The sequence below is a fragment of the Pongo pygmaeus genome, chromosome 9 (genome assembly GCF_028885625.2).
Source record: "Pongo pygmaeus isolate AG05252 chromosome 9, NHGRI_mPonPyg2-v2.0_pri, whole genome shotgun sequence".
Taxonomy (NCBI): Eukaryota; Metazoa; Chordata; class Mammalia; order Primates; family Hominidae; genus Pongo; species Pongo pygmaeus.
In genome coordinates, this window is record NC_072382.2 from 33,961,126 (window position 1) to 33,979,483 (window position 18,358).

The 18,358-nt window shown below is 36.3% G+C and overlaps 1 protein-coding gene across 2 annotated transcripts in view; it reads right to left on the reverse strand.

Annotated features, from left to right (window-relative positions):
• Window positions 1–393: 393 nt before the first annotated feature.
• HIPK3 (homeodomain interacting protein kinase 3) overlaps window positions 394–18,358 on the reverse strand; it is a 100,320-nt gene continuing 82,355 nt past the window's right edge. For both annotated transcript variants that reach the window (XM_054438204.2, XM_054438203.2), the window contains exons 6-16: window positions 18,011–18,195; window positions 16,418–16,577; window positions 15,859–15,982; window positions 9,969–10,090; window positions 9,630–9,754; window positions 9,370–9,531; window positions 8,565–8,861; window positions 8,095–8,235; window positions 5,562–5,797; window positions 5,141–5,268; window positions 394–4,319 (exon numbers count right to left, since the gene is read on the reverse strand). In XM_054438204.2, the coding sequence (XP_054294179.2) occupies window positions 3,843–4,319; window positions 5,141–5,268; window positions 5,562–5,797; window positions 8,095–8,235; window positions 8,565–8,861; window positions 9,370–9,531; window positions 9,630–9,754; window positions 9,969–10,090; window positions 15,859–15,982; window positions 16,418–16,577; window positions 18,011–18,195 (2,157 nt within the window). In that variant the 3' untranslated portion in view covers window positions 394–3,842. The remainder of the gene's footprint in view (window positions 4,320–5,140; window positions 5,269–5,561; window positions 5,798–8,094; window positions 8,236–8,564; window positions 8,862–9,369; window positions 9,532–9,629; window positions 9,755–9,968; window positions 10,091–15,858; window positions 15,983–16,417; window positions 16,578–18,010; window positions 18,196–18,358) is intronic.

Genomic DNA, 18,358 nt, shown 5'->3' on the forward strand with positions numbered 1-18,358 from the left:
ATTGAACAGAAATTATTTCTCTCAAAAAATATTTGCGGAAACTTAATATTGAAGGAAAATGGGACAGGGTCATCTTATGGTTGCAGGTACTCTGGGCACACTGCCTCAGACTTCGGTTTTAAAAGAACTGATAGAAAGTAGATTAGTTATGGTTTGATATCCTGGTGTGTATCTCAGATTCCAACTCATTGACAATGTGACTTTGTGCAAGTTCCCTAAACATTCTGCAGCTATGCCCTCATTTGTGTAACAAAGATAATAATACCTATCTCACAAGGTGGCTTTGAGAGTTAAATAAGATGATGTAAGTTATTAATAGATACTCAATATTGTTAACCTCTCCCTTCCCTACCCCGCAAGGAGTATTGGGGTGGAAAAAAAGTCAACAAGCTGTTTGCTGCAATATATATATTTTAATTCAAAGTGAATCGACAGTAATACACCATAAATTCTTATTTTGACACTCACCAAAATAGTCACCTGGAAAACCCGCTTTTTGTGACAAAGTACAGAAGGCTTGGTCACATTTAAATCACTGAGAACTAGAGAGAAATACTATCGCAAACCGTAATAGACATTACATCCATAAAATTTTCCCAGTCCTTATTGTAATATTGCACAGTGCAATTGCTACATGGCAAACTAGTGTAGCATAGGAGTAAAAGCAAAAACAAATAAACCAAAGAAAGAAAGCCACAAGTCTAAAATTGTTAAACAATTAACAGTTCAAACTTAGTAATCAAATCTGTATCATTGGATTCATTAAAACAAATCTTCCTACACCTTGCAGTGTATGATTTAACTTTTACTTAACACAGTCCAAGTTTAAAATTAGCAGATTTTAAAAATGAAAATGTTTTGCTAATACAGTAACATATTTAATTAAACACCCTGGAGGGAAAAAAAACAACTAAATATCAGGATATTTGATTAAAAAAACACTTTGCAAATTAAAATAGTATGCAAATATGCAACTTGGAAATCATGCAGTGTTTTATTTAAGAAAGCATTAAAACCGAAGAAAACTGGTCAAAATGGTTTTTAAAAGGTATAAATCCAGATTACTTTGTCAATATGCTAAATTAAGAATTTAGCAGAATTTTGAAATTTATTTTAAAATACATTAAAATGCCCATGATTGCAATTAAAAAGCAGTGTAGTTAACTGGGATATACCTTTATCAAACATTAATACTGTATTATGAAAATGTTGAAGTTTACCATTTATGTCAATTTAACAAGACTGCTTTAAGTCTTGGAAATTAAAGACAAAAAATACAACATTTCAGGGTAGTAAACATGGCCCTAAACAAAAAGAAAACTCTGTCGGTTTTGTACCTGTTGTGATACAATCAATCCTTTGCACTTGGTGTTTCTGAAACAATGTGTTGCCAGCATTGATTCTTTCCTAAGAAGTGAGCAGATCCTAATAATCTGCTGGAACATATAAATAAAATTAGAAGGCTGTGGAGGGCAGCGAATTTACTTAAATAGTGACTCCATAAATGTGTCATCTGTAAATAATCTTTTAAATTAATCTTAGGCTATTCCTTTTTAAACACGTAAGTTTTTATATATATATATATTTCTATTTGTATAAAATGCATAGAATTAATTACTAAAAACACTGAAACTTGTGGGGAAAATTAAGTCCTTCATTTTCAGTGTGACTAAAAATGTACTGCTGGTTTTTACTTTATGATCTAATACTGTAATTTTTAAAATCAATTTCAGGCACATTTATTTCATTGATGATTATTAAATAAAACACTGCTTGTGTTAATGGAGTAAAGAAAACTTATCCATTATTAGCTTATTGTGAACGCTGTACTAGAGCTGTACTAGTGGTATACAATTCATTTATCAAAGAAACGCTGTAAATCCAAAACATCGAGTTTTACACTCAAATGCTTTGTACTGTTTATTCCAGTAAATGCTCTAAGATTATATTCCAGATTTTTAAGGAAAAAAGTTAAGTCAAGCCTGCAAGATACAGCTTTCTCAAGTGTCTACAATGCCAGTATGAAAACAAAAAATTAAGTTACATTGATACATCCAAGTTTTTTTAATATGCAGTGATGAGCACAAACATTAATAGAGATAAAATACTGATGCAAATAACACACCCCAAAATAACAAATGCAATTATTTTCCACCATTTACAATACAGTAGTTACAATGACACTCCAAACAGAAAAGCAAAGTAAAAAATCAAAACCCCAATTTCTATTCATGTAATTAGACTTATACAGAAATTAGAAGGCTAAATAACAACTAGTTAATCACCTAATTTCACAGCTATCTGAAGTGGCAATCGTTATATAGCAGCTTATCTATGATACATTCAAGATAAATGATACAATTTATTACTTGCCTGTAAGCTAAAACACAGCCTCAATTTAATACCTTTCCTTAAATTCCACCTTTACACTACGATATACTTGAGGTCTATGCAAAAAGTAGCTACCTTTATATAGGAAATGGATGATTAAGTCTTTGGTGCTGTAAAAGCAACTTCATTCAAACAGACATAACCACTACCATCACCACCACCCAAAAAAGAAAAAAATGTTGGGGAGGGGGGGAACTCAACACACTTCCTAGAAAGAAAAAAAAGCATGTAATTTCTGTCCCTGACGGAATGTATTAAATAAGCAAACATCACCAACAAGCAAAACAAGTACTGCAATGTAAAAATACTTAAAAAAAAACCCTCTCACATGCATAAATCAAAAATTGCACACAAAGAACTCACATCTTTTCAAGCTTCAATAGTAAAAGTTCTGCTACTATTTATTAAATACTGCATGGTTTGCCCAAGCTAAGATAAAACCACATCATGAATCAATGAGCATTTTGCATTTTATTATCTACCCAAAGTCATGCCTACTGTACCTCTAAACATTTTATTAAGTCCAATTATACAGCAAACACTCTCAAAATAAACTTAGATTGTATTGCAGTTTCACTTAACAGTATATAAAATGCTGTGCTGTGACAGTTATCAACTATCCATTAGATACTGAACCAATTTTTCTTAAGCACTACTAACTGCTTTTCTTGAAGCTAGATCATTCTGAAAAATCAGACAGCAGAATTCAGCTATAGCAAACATGCTGCCCTCTTAATAAGGAAAAAAACAGCTACTACCTGAAATCATACCACACAAAACCAAAAATGAACATTACGCTATCAAAAGGAAACTAAATAGTAGATCTGAATTTTAAGTGCTGCAGTCCTCAACATTTATATATAGGTAATAACATTAACAACCTCAAATATTTAAGGCACTATGTGTAGGAACGGTTTACAATGCAGCTGAGATTATTAGAACAACATTTAAGAGCAAAGTCTAGGCAACATTTTGCCCATGCAAAAGACACATGCAAATGTAAAGAACAATAGCTCAATTTCTTAGGTAAGTGACCCAACATTTATACACTAAGACACGGATAATACAATTCACTTGTATGCTGTAATTCTGACATATGTGCATCTGTTGCTCTAAGTCTGTACACAGAATGGCTTCCCAAATGTAGACGTGTCTTGCACTAGTTAGAAGGCAATTTATAAAAAATAGCAGGAGCAAAACTGGACTTCTGCTCCCATAAGTCACCTGTCTAGAGTTACTACATAAGAAGATAACATGACCAAAGACAAGTTATACCAAATGTGCAAAACACATCAAAAGTGAGTTTTTAAAGCTCAAAGTTGTTTAAATTGCACCCAAGTCTACATGATTCAAAAATAATTTTCTTGTGCCATGGCTAATATTTATTAAATACCATGTTTTTATTTTTAATCAAATGTTTGTATCATTGAGCTTCCCCAATATACTGTTTTTCACATATATGGATACTGGCTGAGTTTTGTTGGACTCAGTGGAAATCCAGTATATGCAGGTGATGCTGCAATGTAAGAATGTGGTGGGAAGATTGGTTTGTACTGAGTCTGATGAATGGTTGGGGACGGTAACAGACGGGGATTTAAGCCCACTGGGACTTGGTGAACTATGCCACTGGGATGGGAGATATTATAAGTTGGATGCTGTAACATAGGTCTTGAGGTACATGGAGAGGCTAACAGGTGGGCCACTGGTGCAGCACTACTGAGGGTGGCTGATGATGGGTATGGAAGTAGAGTAGGCTGTCCTCCGAGGTGTGTATTTCCAGCCAGGTGGGCATGCACTGCTGTGTGATTGGGACTTCCATGAGAAAGAGTGAATGGATTACTGGTAACACTAGTAGGAATATAAGCTTGCTGTCTTCTATGCCCAAAGTTTCCATTCCACTCTTGATGCCCAGATCCAAAGTGCTGAACCTATCCACAAAGAAAAAAAAAAATGACCGAATAATATATCTTAAAAGATAAGAGGAAAGAAATAAAGGGAAATTACAATATACCCTTTGTGACTGATAACTCATAGTGGATCTCTCAGAACTAACTTAGAATAACTAGAGGAGAGAAAAATATCAATTCCATATATATTAGTATTAACATTTTAGTATTTATTACTACATATTATTATAATATAAACACCGCTATTACTGCTGCTAGTACTACCTATTACTATCCCCATCACTACTAACAGCTACCATTTGTGGAGCACTTATTATATATACAGCTAACATTTACATACACAATGTTATTTACTTCTAAAACAACCCATGATATAATTACTATTCCCATTAACTGTGCTCCAAATCAGATTTGTTGAAGAGACCTGGCCAAGGTAATATATATATATATAGTACATGGCAAAACCAAGATTTGAATCCCCGTCCAACTCCGGGATCTGTGAACTTTTCTTTTCCCAACTGAAATACAACTGCCAAATATAGTGTTGAATAAGATGGAAAGTATTCAGGAAGGTTAATGATGTTCTGAGATAACAGACACACTCTGTTAATATTATGTAAGAGAACCTAAGGACTTAATCTTTCTGAAGAAGGCTACAAGTTCTATGGATAATTTGCTTAATTATCCTATTATTAAGCCAGTTACTCTTTAGCCACCTGGGATAATGAGAAGGGAAAAATTCATTAACACTACATACAGTTTCAGAAGCTTTCTCCTCCACGTGAAAAACAACTGCTAAATCTGAATCCCACAGACTCCTACATATCCACAAATGAACATACCTGACTGAAGTTCAAATGCTGCTGCTGGAATGCTGATGTCAATTTTTGCTGACGAGTACCCACTGCAGAAGGCTGGTTTAATCTTCCAGGGGCAGATCGTCCTTTTATTAATGGCTGGCATATAGAATCTGGCGACGAATAAAATATTAAAGAGTTTATGCTTTTTCCTTTTCAAATAAAAAATTAGCAAAGTCTTCAGATATTTTACACAATAGTGATTTGAGAGCCTTAAAATTAAATAAAATCAAAGGAGAGGTCATGGTTTCCAGCACTGGATAATATTAGAAGATTTGCTCTGTACAATACATAAGGCAGGGTCAAGTCAAAATTCAGAGATGACTTTGGCAACTCCATTCTCAGATGTTCCTAAATTAAGACCGTATTTAAAGGACAACCAGAGAAATGGGAGGACTCAACTTACCTGTGTTTGCCATATGCTCATCGGCATTTAAGCCATTTTCTAGTTCTACTGGTGGCACCACAACAGAACAGACAGCTGGCTTGGTTTCTGTGTCGGCAGAGGATACCAATTCTGTGTTTTCATGAGTGTCCTCCACAAAAGTGCTCTCTGCAAATGGACTGTCACGCCCGGAAGAGTCGGATGTCGGAGAGCCATCCACCGTATCACAACCACTTTCTTGCTCTTCATCTGACATACTACAAAAAGAAAGCATTTTTTATAAGTGATATTTTTTTCCAACATTAAATCTAATGTTAAGTAATATTCAGGCTCCAGTGAACTGATGAGAACATTATTCAGTTATTTTATACATAATTACACCTTTTTCCTTGTCCAATAGCACCTTTTCATAAAATTTCTAGACCCTTAAATTAATTCTCTGTTCCAACTGCTAAACCTAATTCTGTTCCATTTCAGGAACATCATTTTGGCATTTTTTTTTCTTCTTTCCCTTCCCATTTGATCCTTAGTAGCAGCTCATAAAATTCCTCTTTATAAATTCCAGATAATTTCATCAAGACATGACAAAAGAGGTACTGCTCTGGATAATTTAAATGAAATATACAAACATATATGCATGTGACTTGGATATTTCAAATTAAATTCTAACGTCAGGATATGTGCCTCTCCTGGTAATTTGGGTCCTTGTACCTAACCAGTTATCTGAAAGGTATCCCCACACCTCTGAAGGCCCAGACAGAGCCCCATATTTCTCATCTCTTCCTGACACTCTTGGGCCCTGACACTCTCTCTCCTTGGGATTTCTACAGCATTTATTGTCTGTTTCAACCACTCATTCCATACTTACTTACGAATTTGAAGCATCCCTTTTTATACATATTTTTATTTATATATCTTATATGTATATTTGTTTATACATATTTTACATGTGAATGTATAGTTATGTACATTATCAATCTTCAAACCATATTATAAGCAACTTTTAAGAAGATACATTAAAATTTCTTTATATTTTCCATAGAACTTTGGCTATAAGTATGCAATATCATATTTCCTGACTAAGGAAAAAGACGTGTAAAATTAAAACTTAAAATTTTTCAAATGTTTGTTGCCACTAAAATAAGATTTTATTTCTTTCTTTCCTTCCCCTCCTTCGTTCCTTTCTAAGAGATAGGGTCTCACTCTGTTGCCCAGGCTATAGTGCAGTGGTGTGATCATAGCTCACTGCAGCCTCAAATTACAGGGCTCAAATAATCCTCCCTCCTCAGCCTCCTGAGTGCCACCACATCCTGCTTTTTTTTTTTAATTTTTGGTAGAGGCGGGGTCTCACTATGTTGTCCAGGCTGGTCTCGAACTCTTGGCCTCAAGTGATCCTCCTGCCTTGGCCTCCCAAAGTGCTGGGATTACAAGTGTCGGCCACTGTGCCTAGACTGTGGCTTATCTCTCAATGCGTTAGTAAATCATTCTGCTTAGGACAAGCTTACTATCTTAGCAGTGGTACGTGTCGCTGGCCAAAGGACGGGTAAGCCAGGTTAATATGGATAAAACCATGCAAATCAGTCACCAGTGGGAGAAAAAAATCATAGTGGATGTCTTGTAGACAGTGGGCCAGTGAGTACTTCATTATGCAAAACACTCCTTTTTAATTTTGCTAAAGTATATGTTTTTATTCCAAATTTAAGTTACAATAGTAGTCTGTGGGGCTGAAATTAAGAATGTGGCTTTTTTACCCTTTCAAAAATAGATTATTTGGCCGGATGTGGTGGCTCACGCCTGTAATCCTAGCATTTTGGGAGGCTGAGGCAGGCAGATCACCTGAGGTAAGGAGTTCAAGACCAGCATGGCCTGGCGAAACCCCATCTCTACTAAAAATACAAAAAATTAGCCAGGTGCGGTGGCAGGTTCCTGTAGTCCCAGCTACATGGGAGGCTGAGGCAGGAGAATCACTTGAACCTGGAGAGGCAGAGGCTGCGGTGAGCCAAGATCACACCATTGCACTCCAGCCTGGGTGACAGAGCCACACTTCATCTCGTCCCACCCGCCTCCCAGCAAAAAAAGATTATTCAGTTAGGTACGGTGGCTCACACCTGTAATCCCAGCACTTTGGGAGGCCAAGGTGGGAGCACTGGTTGAGCCCAGGAGTTCAAGACCAGCCTGCGCAACAGGGCAAGATCCCATCTCTACAAAAAAACTTAAAAATTAGCTGGGCATCGCTGCGTGCACCTGTGGTCCCAGCTACTCAAGAGGCTAAGGCAAGAGGATTGCTTGAGCCTGGGAGGCAGAGGTTGCTGTGAGCCGAGATCATGCCACTGCATTCCAGCCTGGGCAACAAAGCAAGACCCTGTCTCAAAAACAAACAAACAAACAAACAAACCTGTGTTTATAAAAACTGATCTAGTTCAAAAATTTGTGTTCAAGATAGAAGTCACTGTGGTAAATTGGCAGGTACTTATTAATTTAAACAACAGAAAGAAATCGTAGGCTTTTTAGTAGACTTACTATTTATTACACACTACTATTGAGATTCTTTTACCTATTCGGTCTCTTGCAGGGGGATGGGCTGGACTGCCCTGAGGAGCTGGTACTCAGAGTACTATCAGGACTACTTAATGAACACATCCGATCAATATTCAAAGTGCTCTGGCAAGCTTCACAATCTAGACTACCTTTACATCTAGTGGAAGAGAAAAGGGGAAAACATGAGTCAAATACAAGAAGATACTCTCCAAATAGCCAAAATTTATATTCTTTAATTAAGGATATGAAACTGTTAAGAATGACCTACATGGACAAAAAGTTAAAGCTTACAAATACAGGGAAAATGCTATTAATAATCGTGCTAAATGCTATTTAGAAAGTTCCCTGTCTAGAACTGGGTTATCTAATTTAAAGGTTTTACTCCAAAGGACATTGACAAACAAGAAATAAGTCACAGAAAGTTGTTTTTCGGCACACCAAAGGATGCCATCTATATCCTTTGAGGATGCAGCATTTGGCACTTACTCTCTGAGTGAATGTCTCTGGGAAGTCTCTTCCTCATCAGTGTCACTGCTGATAGTGATGACACTCACTGCAGGACTCGGGGAGTCAGCAATAATGATGGTTTGCCGCTGTTTGTCTGAAACTGATGAATCAGAGTCCTGTCTGATAGATGTTTCACAGCAATTTCTTGCCTCTCCTTCTGAGTTCTGATTGTCCTGTGTTTCTATACAACTTACTTCCTCGACATCTTTCCCATTAATTATCTTTGAAGAAATAAATGCTGAATGTGGGATATTGGTATTCTGTAATGAATTACTCCTGCAACCAAAGGAATAATTTATAATTTCTATAATCAAAATATGTATAATCAATTGTCTAAGGTATCTTGTTAAACCAAAAAATGAGAACCTTCACTTGTTCGAGTTCATGAATATAACACACTAACAGATCTTGAGTTTTTGTGAAATATAAAATAGCTCTAGAAATATCCATGTAGACTGCATTTACATACATTTAAATAGTCACTTTTTGGTAAATGTGCTATCTGAATGTCCACAATTGCTACATTACGGGTAGATAATAAATCAAAAGGGCAATAAAGACAATCTTACCAACTGAAAGCATTTATTTCCTCTCTTCCTGGCTCCCATCCCATTAGTTTTACCAAAATACCTCTGAGAAATTGAGAAGGGAGCTGGCTTAGTGTTTGTAATAAAGCTATAAAAGAGGTCATTTTGAATACAACAGAGTGACCCTTTAGTGTACATGCAAAATTCATTTTAAAGATTCTCAAAATGCAGAGGAAAGCTAAAGCACCAATACCAACCTGTTCTGGCACTGTTTATTTTTCTTGGTAGTGGCAGGCTGAGGCCAGACAACATGTGCAATCCCCACACTAACTGGCTGAGGGGCAGATAAAGTTATCTGATTGGTCAGGAGAGGCTGCGGCATCACTGAGTTATAATGATTGCTGCATGAAATCATCTTCCTAGGGAGAAGTTCAGAACAATGTTTTTAATCAAGAGCTTTCTTTAATCAAGATCTAGTCTGCAAACTATTCACAAAGTACTTTTGTTTTCAGCTTACCCCCAGTCTCCAAGCCTGTGTGAACCAGCCATACTCTCAGAAGTTAGTGTAGTAGTAGCAGGAGCCAGGGGTGTCACCTGTTGCCAGGCAGGCACCAGCATCTGTTGTGTTCTACCAGACCACGTCTGCTTGCAGCAAAGGAAAACAATAGAAAATAACAAGTTATAAGTAATTGAACTTTACCAAATCTTAAACTCAAAACTATCTAAAAGTAACAGCTAACAATTATAAACATTAAAGTTCATAACCTACAAAATGGATTAAATCCCTATCCAGGTCATTTTCATTATTTCCCAAAAGCACAAGCTGATATATGGCAAAGAATGAATTATTACCAACCTGAGAAAGAACTCCTGGTCGGATCTGTAGTGGCTGCACAGCTGGGGCCTGAGTTACAAGTGGAACTGTATTATCTACCCTTATTGAATAACCGGTGGGTTTACCATGTGTTGCAGGAATACCTGTGAAACAGAACAGTTATCAAATAAAAGAAAAAATCTTCCTCTTATTTAACTTATACAAGTATTTTAAATGTCAAGAATTGCTTAGATTCTGACAGATTTTTTTTTTTTTTGAGACAGGGCCTCGCTCTGTTGCCCAGACTGGAGCACAATGGCATGATCCATACTGTGGCCTCAACCTGCTGGACTCAAGTGGATCCTCCCACCTCAACCTCTTGAGCAGCTGGGACCACAGGCATATACCATGCCCAGCTAATCTCTAATTTTTGGTAGGGACAGGGTCTATGTTGCCCAGGCTGGTCTTGCACTCCTGGACTCAAGAGATCCTCCTACCTTGGCCTCCCAAATTTCTGGTATCACAGGCATGACCCACCACACCCAGCCTTGATTGTGGAGTTATACCATTCTCTGCGTAAAATTTTCATAACTCTAACAGAGCAATCTAGTAGGAAAATGAGGTACTTCTTGTCTACTTTGTGATATACATCATTCCAAAAATTATTATAAAGCTCCCCTTTCTGTTTCAAAATGCATACTACAAAGTTGAATGATTTAATTTTCTTGAAACTTCTCATCTCCGAAGTTTGCTATTGAAGCTTTATTTTCCTTTTTAAATAGTTCAGTCACCATGGTAAAGAACATGGAAAGAAGAATCTGACTTAGTATGCTGACAACCTAGCAGATGAAGGTTCTTCTTTTCATACAAACTTTTAGCTATGCTTAGTATCTTCTTCTTTAAAACTGTGATAGAATCTTATGCTCCTGTCACCAAAACAGAAATACATCACAACTTCATAATTTAATGGACATAATGGTTCACATAATGGATGAAAATTCAGGGATGGCACACTCATTTCAACCTCCAAAGGAAAGGCAAAACTAACCTATTTACCAATTTGATGATAAAACTAAGGTTTCGGCAATGTGGCTTAATTGACTCGTATTCTTAGCAGAGAGCTGAAACTCCAGAACAAACATGCTACCATTTTGCTTGCCCACTAGGAAAATTAGAAAGCAGGATTACCAGACATGTTGATCCTGTTAATGTTACTATAATGTTAATATAGCTGTTTGATTCACTGCAAAACACCTTGCAAATATTAAGTCTTATAATATTGAACTCTGACAGAGCAAAGTGGTATCACATTCTAACTTAAAAGTTTTGACAAGATTTTAGGGACATCCCCGAAGATCAGAAAGTACATTAATGAAAATAATTTCAGCACTTCATAATTCCAGTTTATTGTAGCAGTTACTTTCAACATGGGCTTGCAAATTATTTAAATATAATATAATCAATTTGGGGATAAATGTGATGTTGAGTGTTTTTCTTCAGGCCTAAGAGAAAAATACTAGAATTGTTTTCTTTCTCTATTGTAAAACAACCTCAAATTTTCTATTTCACAGATGTAAGTGTTAATCCTAAAGAGAATGTCCATTTCAGCCTGTTTATTTGCTTCACTGAGACTGTTACCTTACTACCAGGGTAGTCTACTCTCTGTGCTCCACCTAAAGAGCCAGGTATGAGTCAAGTTTAATAAAATCTTCTTACTCCTGCTAAAAAGCCTGTCTTGATCATCCAATTCTCCAAGACATGGAATATAAGCACACCCAGGCAGTGCAGATATATTGCAATATATAGACAATCTCTTCAAGGAAAAAAAAAAAAAAATCTCTTCACTTTGACAAGGATGAACAGAGAGAGCAAATTTCCAAATCTGAACAAAAATCTTATTGCCTGTAAATTCTCTCCACAAGCAATGCCTTAAGATGAGAAGAATTCTCCTATATACCCTCTCCACAGGAGATCTAATTTTTTATCAGATTCAACAGTGGGATAAGATCTTAATTTTTGTATAGTTAGTTACTAGGTTAGCTGAAACTTTATATTTGATTATATTTGCTTTAATACGTGGAAAACAAGGCGTAAAAAGCTTATGAATATTATTTTAGTATAACAGAAGAGAATTTTGCTGGAATACATTTTACTCTAATATAGTAGTTGTCGTCTAGAGGGGATGAATACCTAACTTTTCAGGTCACTAAATAATTTTAAAAGCTTGTTTAATATATAAAACACTCAGATATGTTAAATAAAAGCTTAGCTGATTTTTAAAAATAAACTGACTTTTTAAAATAAGCACAGTCTTATGGATATAGTATTTATATACATATACCTACATATTATAATATCTAAAATATATTAAATGCATTACTTAAACATGACAGCTCCAAAGTAAAATTTTTAAGTCAAACGGATAAAGTTTATTTTAAAATACAAACCACAATGGTACCATAATTACTATCCCCAATAGCTGTCCAATAATTATTTTAAAATGTTTCTTGTAAATGGATTGGCACATTCTGAAGGGAAAGGGTAAATGAAGGGGAGGGGCAAGAAGCCCAGTGCTGAAATTTTCTACATTACAATTTCTACCTAATATCTACCCGTTAGATACTAAGACTGATTAGAGGGAGTGCTTTCATTTCTAAGGCAGACACTCTACTAAGATGAGAAACAACATATTTACAGAGCCTGCCTGGCCTGTTGCTGCAACTGCACCTGTTATAAAAGCTAAAACATATTGTGCTTCTTCTCACTAGTAATTCTAATTCAAAAGTGCTGTTCATGACATTTAGTGGGTTAATGAGTCTGTGACAGTAATTCTTTTCCTTCGATTATCCCATATTATAAACCACTGATATAGTTGTTACTTTATGTACAGAAAGTTTTCTAACTTTTCATCAATTATAAGCCATATAAAAGATAAAAGATTTTTCTAACCTCACTGAAATGTTTTAAGAATTATGCTCAATGCTGTTTAGAAATGTATCTCAGAAGTCTCTTTAAGTTTTTGCCAAAGAAGCTAGGCTCTGAAAAAAAATCTGCTATTCCAAATCTTCGTGAAATATACCACAGTATAAGTGGTGACCCTCAAACTGATTTTGGTATATGGTAGGGATTACTAGAACCAAATAACCTATTTGTTAGTATAGATTATAAATTTAAGTGAAAATACATTTGTCAAGATAACACAAGTGATAACTGATTAAAAAGCAATCTTGCACGCTGAAGTATTTAGAAGTAGTGTCATAAAATCTACCATTTAATTTCAAATAGTATATGTATGTGCACTGTAGGTAGGTAGGTAGACTGATAATGCAAATATGGTAAAATAGTAACACCTGTTGAATCTAGGGTAGAAAACATATTATTCTTTCAATTTTTCTGTATGTTTGAAATTCCTATAATAAACACTTGCGGGAAAAAACTGAAAAACACAACAGCATTATATTGTTAGCATCTATTATTCCTAACACTACAATGATGTGGGCATTTTTATTACCGGAAAGTAATAAAAATGTCACTGTTACAGATACTCACAGACCACCACTGTGGCCATTGGGCCACAATTTCACCTTCAGAATCAACCATCTAAGTTGCCCTTTTATTATACTTTCTATGATATAAATCCTTCTCCCAATGATACATTACTTGAAAATCCAATATATAAAATAAAGCTACCCCGATAGAACAACAGTAACTACAGATCTGACCTGTTTTCACATCTCTTATTACCAGCAAATCAAGTCAACAAACATATTCTTGGTTCTTTATTTGGTACTGAGGTAAATATTAAAATAAAAAAAGTTTTAGAGTTGCTTGAATGCTTAAAATTAAAAAATCAGAGGCTGGGCGCAGTGGCTAATGACTGTAATCCCAGCACTATGAGAGGCTGAGGCAGGCAGATCACTTGAGGTCAGGAGTTCGAGACCAGCCTGGCCAACATGGTGAAACCCTGTACATACTAAAAATACAAAACTTAGCCAGGCGCGGTGGTGCATACCTGTAACCCCAGCTACTTGGGAGGCTGAGGCATGAGAATCACCTGAACTCAGAAGGGGGAGGTGCAGTGAGCCAAGATCGTGCTACCACACTCCAGCCTGGGCAACAGAGCAAGACACTATCTCAAAAAAAGACACATACACACACACACACACACACACACACAATCAAATACTCCTTCAGAATCAAAATATATTAGAGTTAGAAATGGCCAATATATTATCTATTCAGGCTATTTCCTTTTACTAAGGCTGAAATAAGTAAACAGGCTAGTCTACAATGATACAGCAAACAGGAGAAACAGAATTAGATTCCAGGTGTCCTGACTTAGCACCAACTGTTTTCATTTACTCTGTACAGTATCACCACTAAGTTGGACATGTTGGTTTAGGGCCCCATCTGTAATTGACCTCTTGCATTAACTAGATGTTAAAGCTTAGCAAGGACAAAATCCCAGGAAAGGACTTAGGAAGTAGGGTTTTAGTCCAGTTATTCCAGTAGTGAGGTTTGCTGCTATGATTCTCTAGGAACCACTAAGAGATTTCCTACAATGAGAACACATGGACACAGGAAGGGGAACATCACACTCTGGGGACTGTTGTGGGGTAGGGGGAGGGGGGAGGGATAGCATTAGGAGATATACCTAATGCTAAATGGCGAGTTAATGGGTGCAGCACACCAGCATGGCACATGTATACATATGTAACTAACCTGCACATTGTGCACATGTACCCTAAAACTTAAAGTATAATAATAATAATAAATAAAATAAAATAAGCCAGTGGAAAAAAAAAAAAAAAAAGAATGTATAGCCAGCCAGGTACGGTGGCTCACGCCTGTAATCCCAGCACTTTGGGAGGCCGAGGCAGGTGGATCACCTGAGGTCAGGAGTTCAAGACCAACACGGAAAAACCCCGTCTCCGTGGTGCATGCCTGTAATCCCAACTTCCCAGCTACTCGGGAGGCTGAGGCAGAATTGCTTGAACCCGGGAGGCGGAGGTTGCAGGTTGCAGTGAGCCGAGACCGCGCCATTGCATCCTGCCTGGGCAACAAGAGTGAAACTCCGTCTCAAAAAAAAAAAAAAAGAATGTATAGCCTCTTCAAAGGTATTCTGTCACCCATTCCGCTTGAGGATTTAACTGGCTATTTTTATTTAATGAAGGGACATTAATGTAATTGAAATCAATCCATTATTTATTACCTATCAATAAAGACTATAATATTTTGGGACAAAACTCTTTTGACCAAAATTTTAAATAACTTTTATGTTTAGTATTGGTAGATAAATGTCTAAAACAGTGATACCCAGTATAGGCCAACCTGTAGCTTCCCAACTTCATTCATTCCTATTAAGGTATTTTATCATGCTAGACTCTACAGGAAATACAATTATCATATGACCCATTTTGTTAGTGATGACTGTAATGGAGTTCCAGTCAAGAAATGAGTGTCACTGGTCTAAAGGCTTATTGAACAGCTTAAATTTTTTTTTTTTTTTTTGAGACAGAGTCTCACTCTGTCGCCCAGGCTAGAGCACAGTGGCGCAATCTCGGCTCTCCGCAACCTCCACTTTCCAGCTTCAACCTCCACTTCCCAGCTTCAGCCTCCCGAGTAGCTGGGACTACAGGCATGCACCACCATACCCAGCTAATTTTTTGTATTTTTAGGAAAACTGAGGTTTCACCATGTTGGCCAGGCTGGTCTCAAACTCCCGGCCTCAAGTGATCCGCCTGCCTCAGCCTCCAAAAGTGCTGGGATTACAGGCGTGAAACATCGCACTTGGCCTGAACAGCTTAAATTAAATTCAAATGTAGCACTAAATGCAGCAAAAATTATACAATATATTTAATGAACAGATTCCTAAACTTATTTTAAAATAAAGCATGCCTAGATTCAAAGCAAAATTTAAATAAAAGAATACCTTGAATAGCTGGGGGACAGATAATCAATGTCTGCTGAAAAGCATCACCACAACCAAACTGAGCAGTTCCTGCCTGCAGAGGTATTCCATGGTGCACAACTGAATGAGCAGATGTGGTCAATGCCTGAAACAACCAGCACATTATACAGAGCAGTCTTCTAAATGAAATACACATGCTGTATAAATAGAATTCAAACACATTTCTTAAGATCATAATTCTACTATTAAAATGTGTCCAGAAAATGAGAACAAAAACAAGCTGCCGAAATTAAAATTTAAAAACTGATTCTAATGACCTCTACTTTTGGTAGAGTTGTGGCATAGAAGGGCAGGTGGAAGGTATTGAGAGAATGAAGAGAGGAATGGAAAAAAATGAATTTGAGTAGGTATGTTCCAATTATTACCTTGAAATTTTAAGAGATTTGGTAAAAACAGGTATAGTAAGACCTCACAGCACTGTACATTCTAACAACTGACACCCAACTTCTGTATGTATCAACAGTAAAATGAGCAATCATTAAAAAAAGACCCTAAGTTATTAATTACTATACATTCTTACCTGACTTCTTAATGTTCCAATTTTAGTAAAATTTGCAGTCAGTGTAGCAGTACTGCTTGAAGCAACTGGTCTTAAAAGTGAAGTTTTGTTGTGATTATTTGTGTCACATGAATTTAGGTGGGACTTACAAATATCCATAATATGAAAACAGGACTTTACACTGTAAAAGAAAAAGTGAAGATATTACAGTATTATTTTAAATGCTTAGTTTTAAATTGAGGTACATTGACAAAATAAAAAAATTATTCCTAAAATAAAAAAATCCTATGATTTGCACTCAATCTGCTTCTTTCCAATAGTATTTCTAACAGGAAATCTTACCAGAAAAGATTAAGTTTCAGAGCAATTAAAAGTATATATTCTGCAATGTTTTTCTTAAAACAGTAAAACCATAGTAAGCATTTTTTGGTTAGCATGCAATAATTTTACAATCCCCTACACGAAAAACTTTTTCCGAAATTTCTAGATCTCCACACCACTAAATTAACAGTACCAAAGAGGTGCTATCACGTTACTTTCAAAGTGACTGTATATGAAAAACATTAGGACATTTTAAGTGTTTGACGGGAAAATGTAACTGGGCTGTAGAAAAATGTAAATTTTAAGAACAACTCACAATGATAAATATTGGATTCATTCCCATGCCTTCTTCATTTCGTCTTTTTAAATACTGAAGGAAGCTATTTTAAGTCACTTAAATTTACTCCCTTCATCTCCCAAAATATGTCTGAGGTTCAAAGAATTTGTAAGATTTGGCCAGGTGCAGTGGCTCACACCTGTAGTCCCAGCACTTTGGGAGGCCAAGGTGGGTGGATCACTTGAGCCCAGAAGTTCCAGACCAACCTGGGCGACATGGTGAAACCCCATCTCTACAAAAAATTAGCCAGGCATGGTGGCGTATGCCTGTAGTCCCAGCTACTCAGGAGGCTGAGATGGTGGGAGGAGCACTTGAGCCTGTGAGGCGGAGGTTGTAGTGAGCAAAGATTGTGCCACTGCACTCCAGCCTGGGCAACTGACAGAGCAAGACCCTGTCTCCAAAACAAACAAACAAACAAAACACAAAGAATTTGTAATATTTAAGGCCTTTGGAATTTTAGTATATATTCTTCCCTACTGACCTATGATCTACTGACCCATGAAAAACCTCTTTTTCTTCACAATGCAGGAGAAAAGAGGAAAAAGGAAAGCAAAAGTTGTGGGGGAAAAAAATGTAAAATGGAAGTTGCACGACTCAAAATATGATAGAACCTACGGTCTAGGAAAACTGAAATGTGACTTGAAAGAGAAAACTGTTAGCATTTCCTTTTATATATGCCTGGTTATGAAGGTAAGAAAGTCATGTATAATAAAAACAAAACCACTCAGTCTTATTTTTAGTATCGCATTTTGGAGAAGGAACACTGGACTGCAATTCAGACTTGGGTTCTAGTTCCCTGACACTTACTGGTGTATGTGAACTTGGTCAAGTTAGCTTAGCCTCTTTTAACTCAGGTTACTTGTATTTAATCAAGAAAAGTAATTTCTCTGATGCAGTCATTTTCTACAGACTTATGTTTTTTTAGAACCACTTTAAAAGATCTTAAAGTAACATACTGGTTGCTATGAGGGAAATCTAGAAGATGTTTCATATTAACAAAAGGATGGTTCAGGGTCTCAGCTGGAGTAATTCTTAAATCTGCATCAATCAGCAACATTTTCTTCAACAGACTAACAAATTCTCTTCTATCAGCTTTCTCAGCCAAAAGATCACTTCCTTCCAAATCCATCACTGTGTTCACCTAAGAAATCAAAATTTCAAGCCATCAAGTAAAAATAAGTCACAGACAGTAGTATAAATTCCATAGTTAAAAAATAAAACAGAAATCACAACACAGGAGAGGAGAGGGAACTACAATTATCTTAAAACAAAGAAGAACAATTAATATTAACAAATCCTCAAAA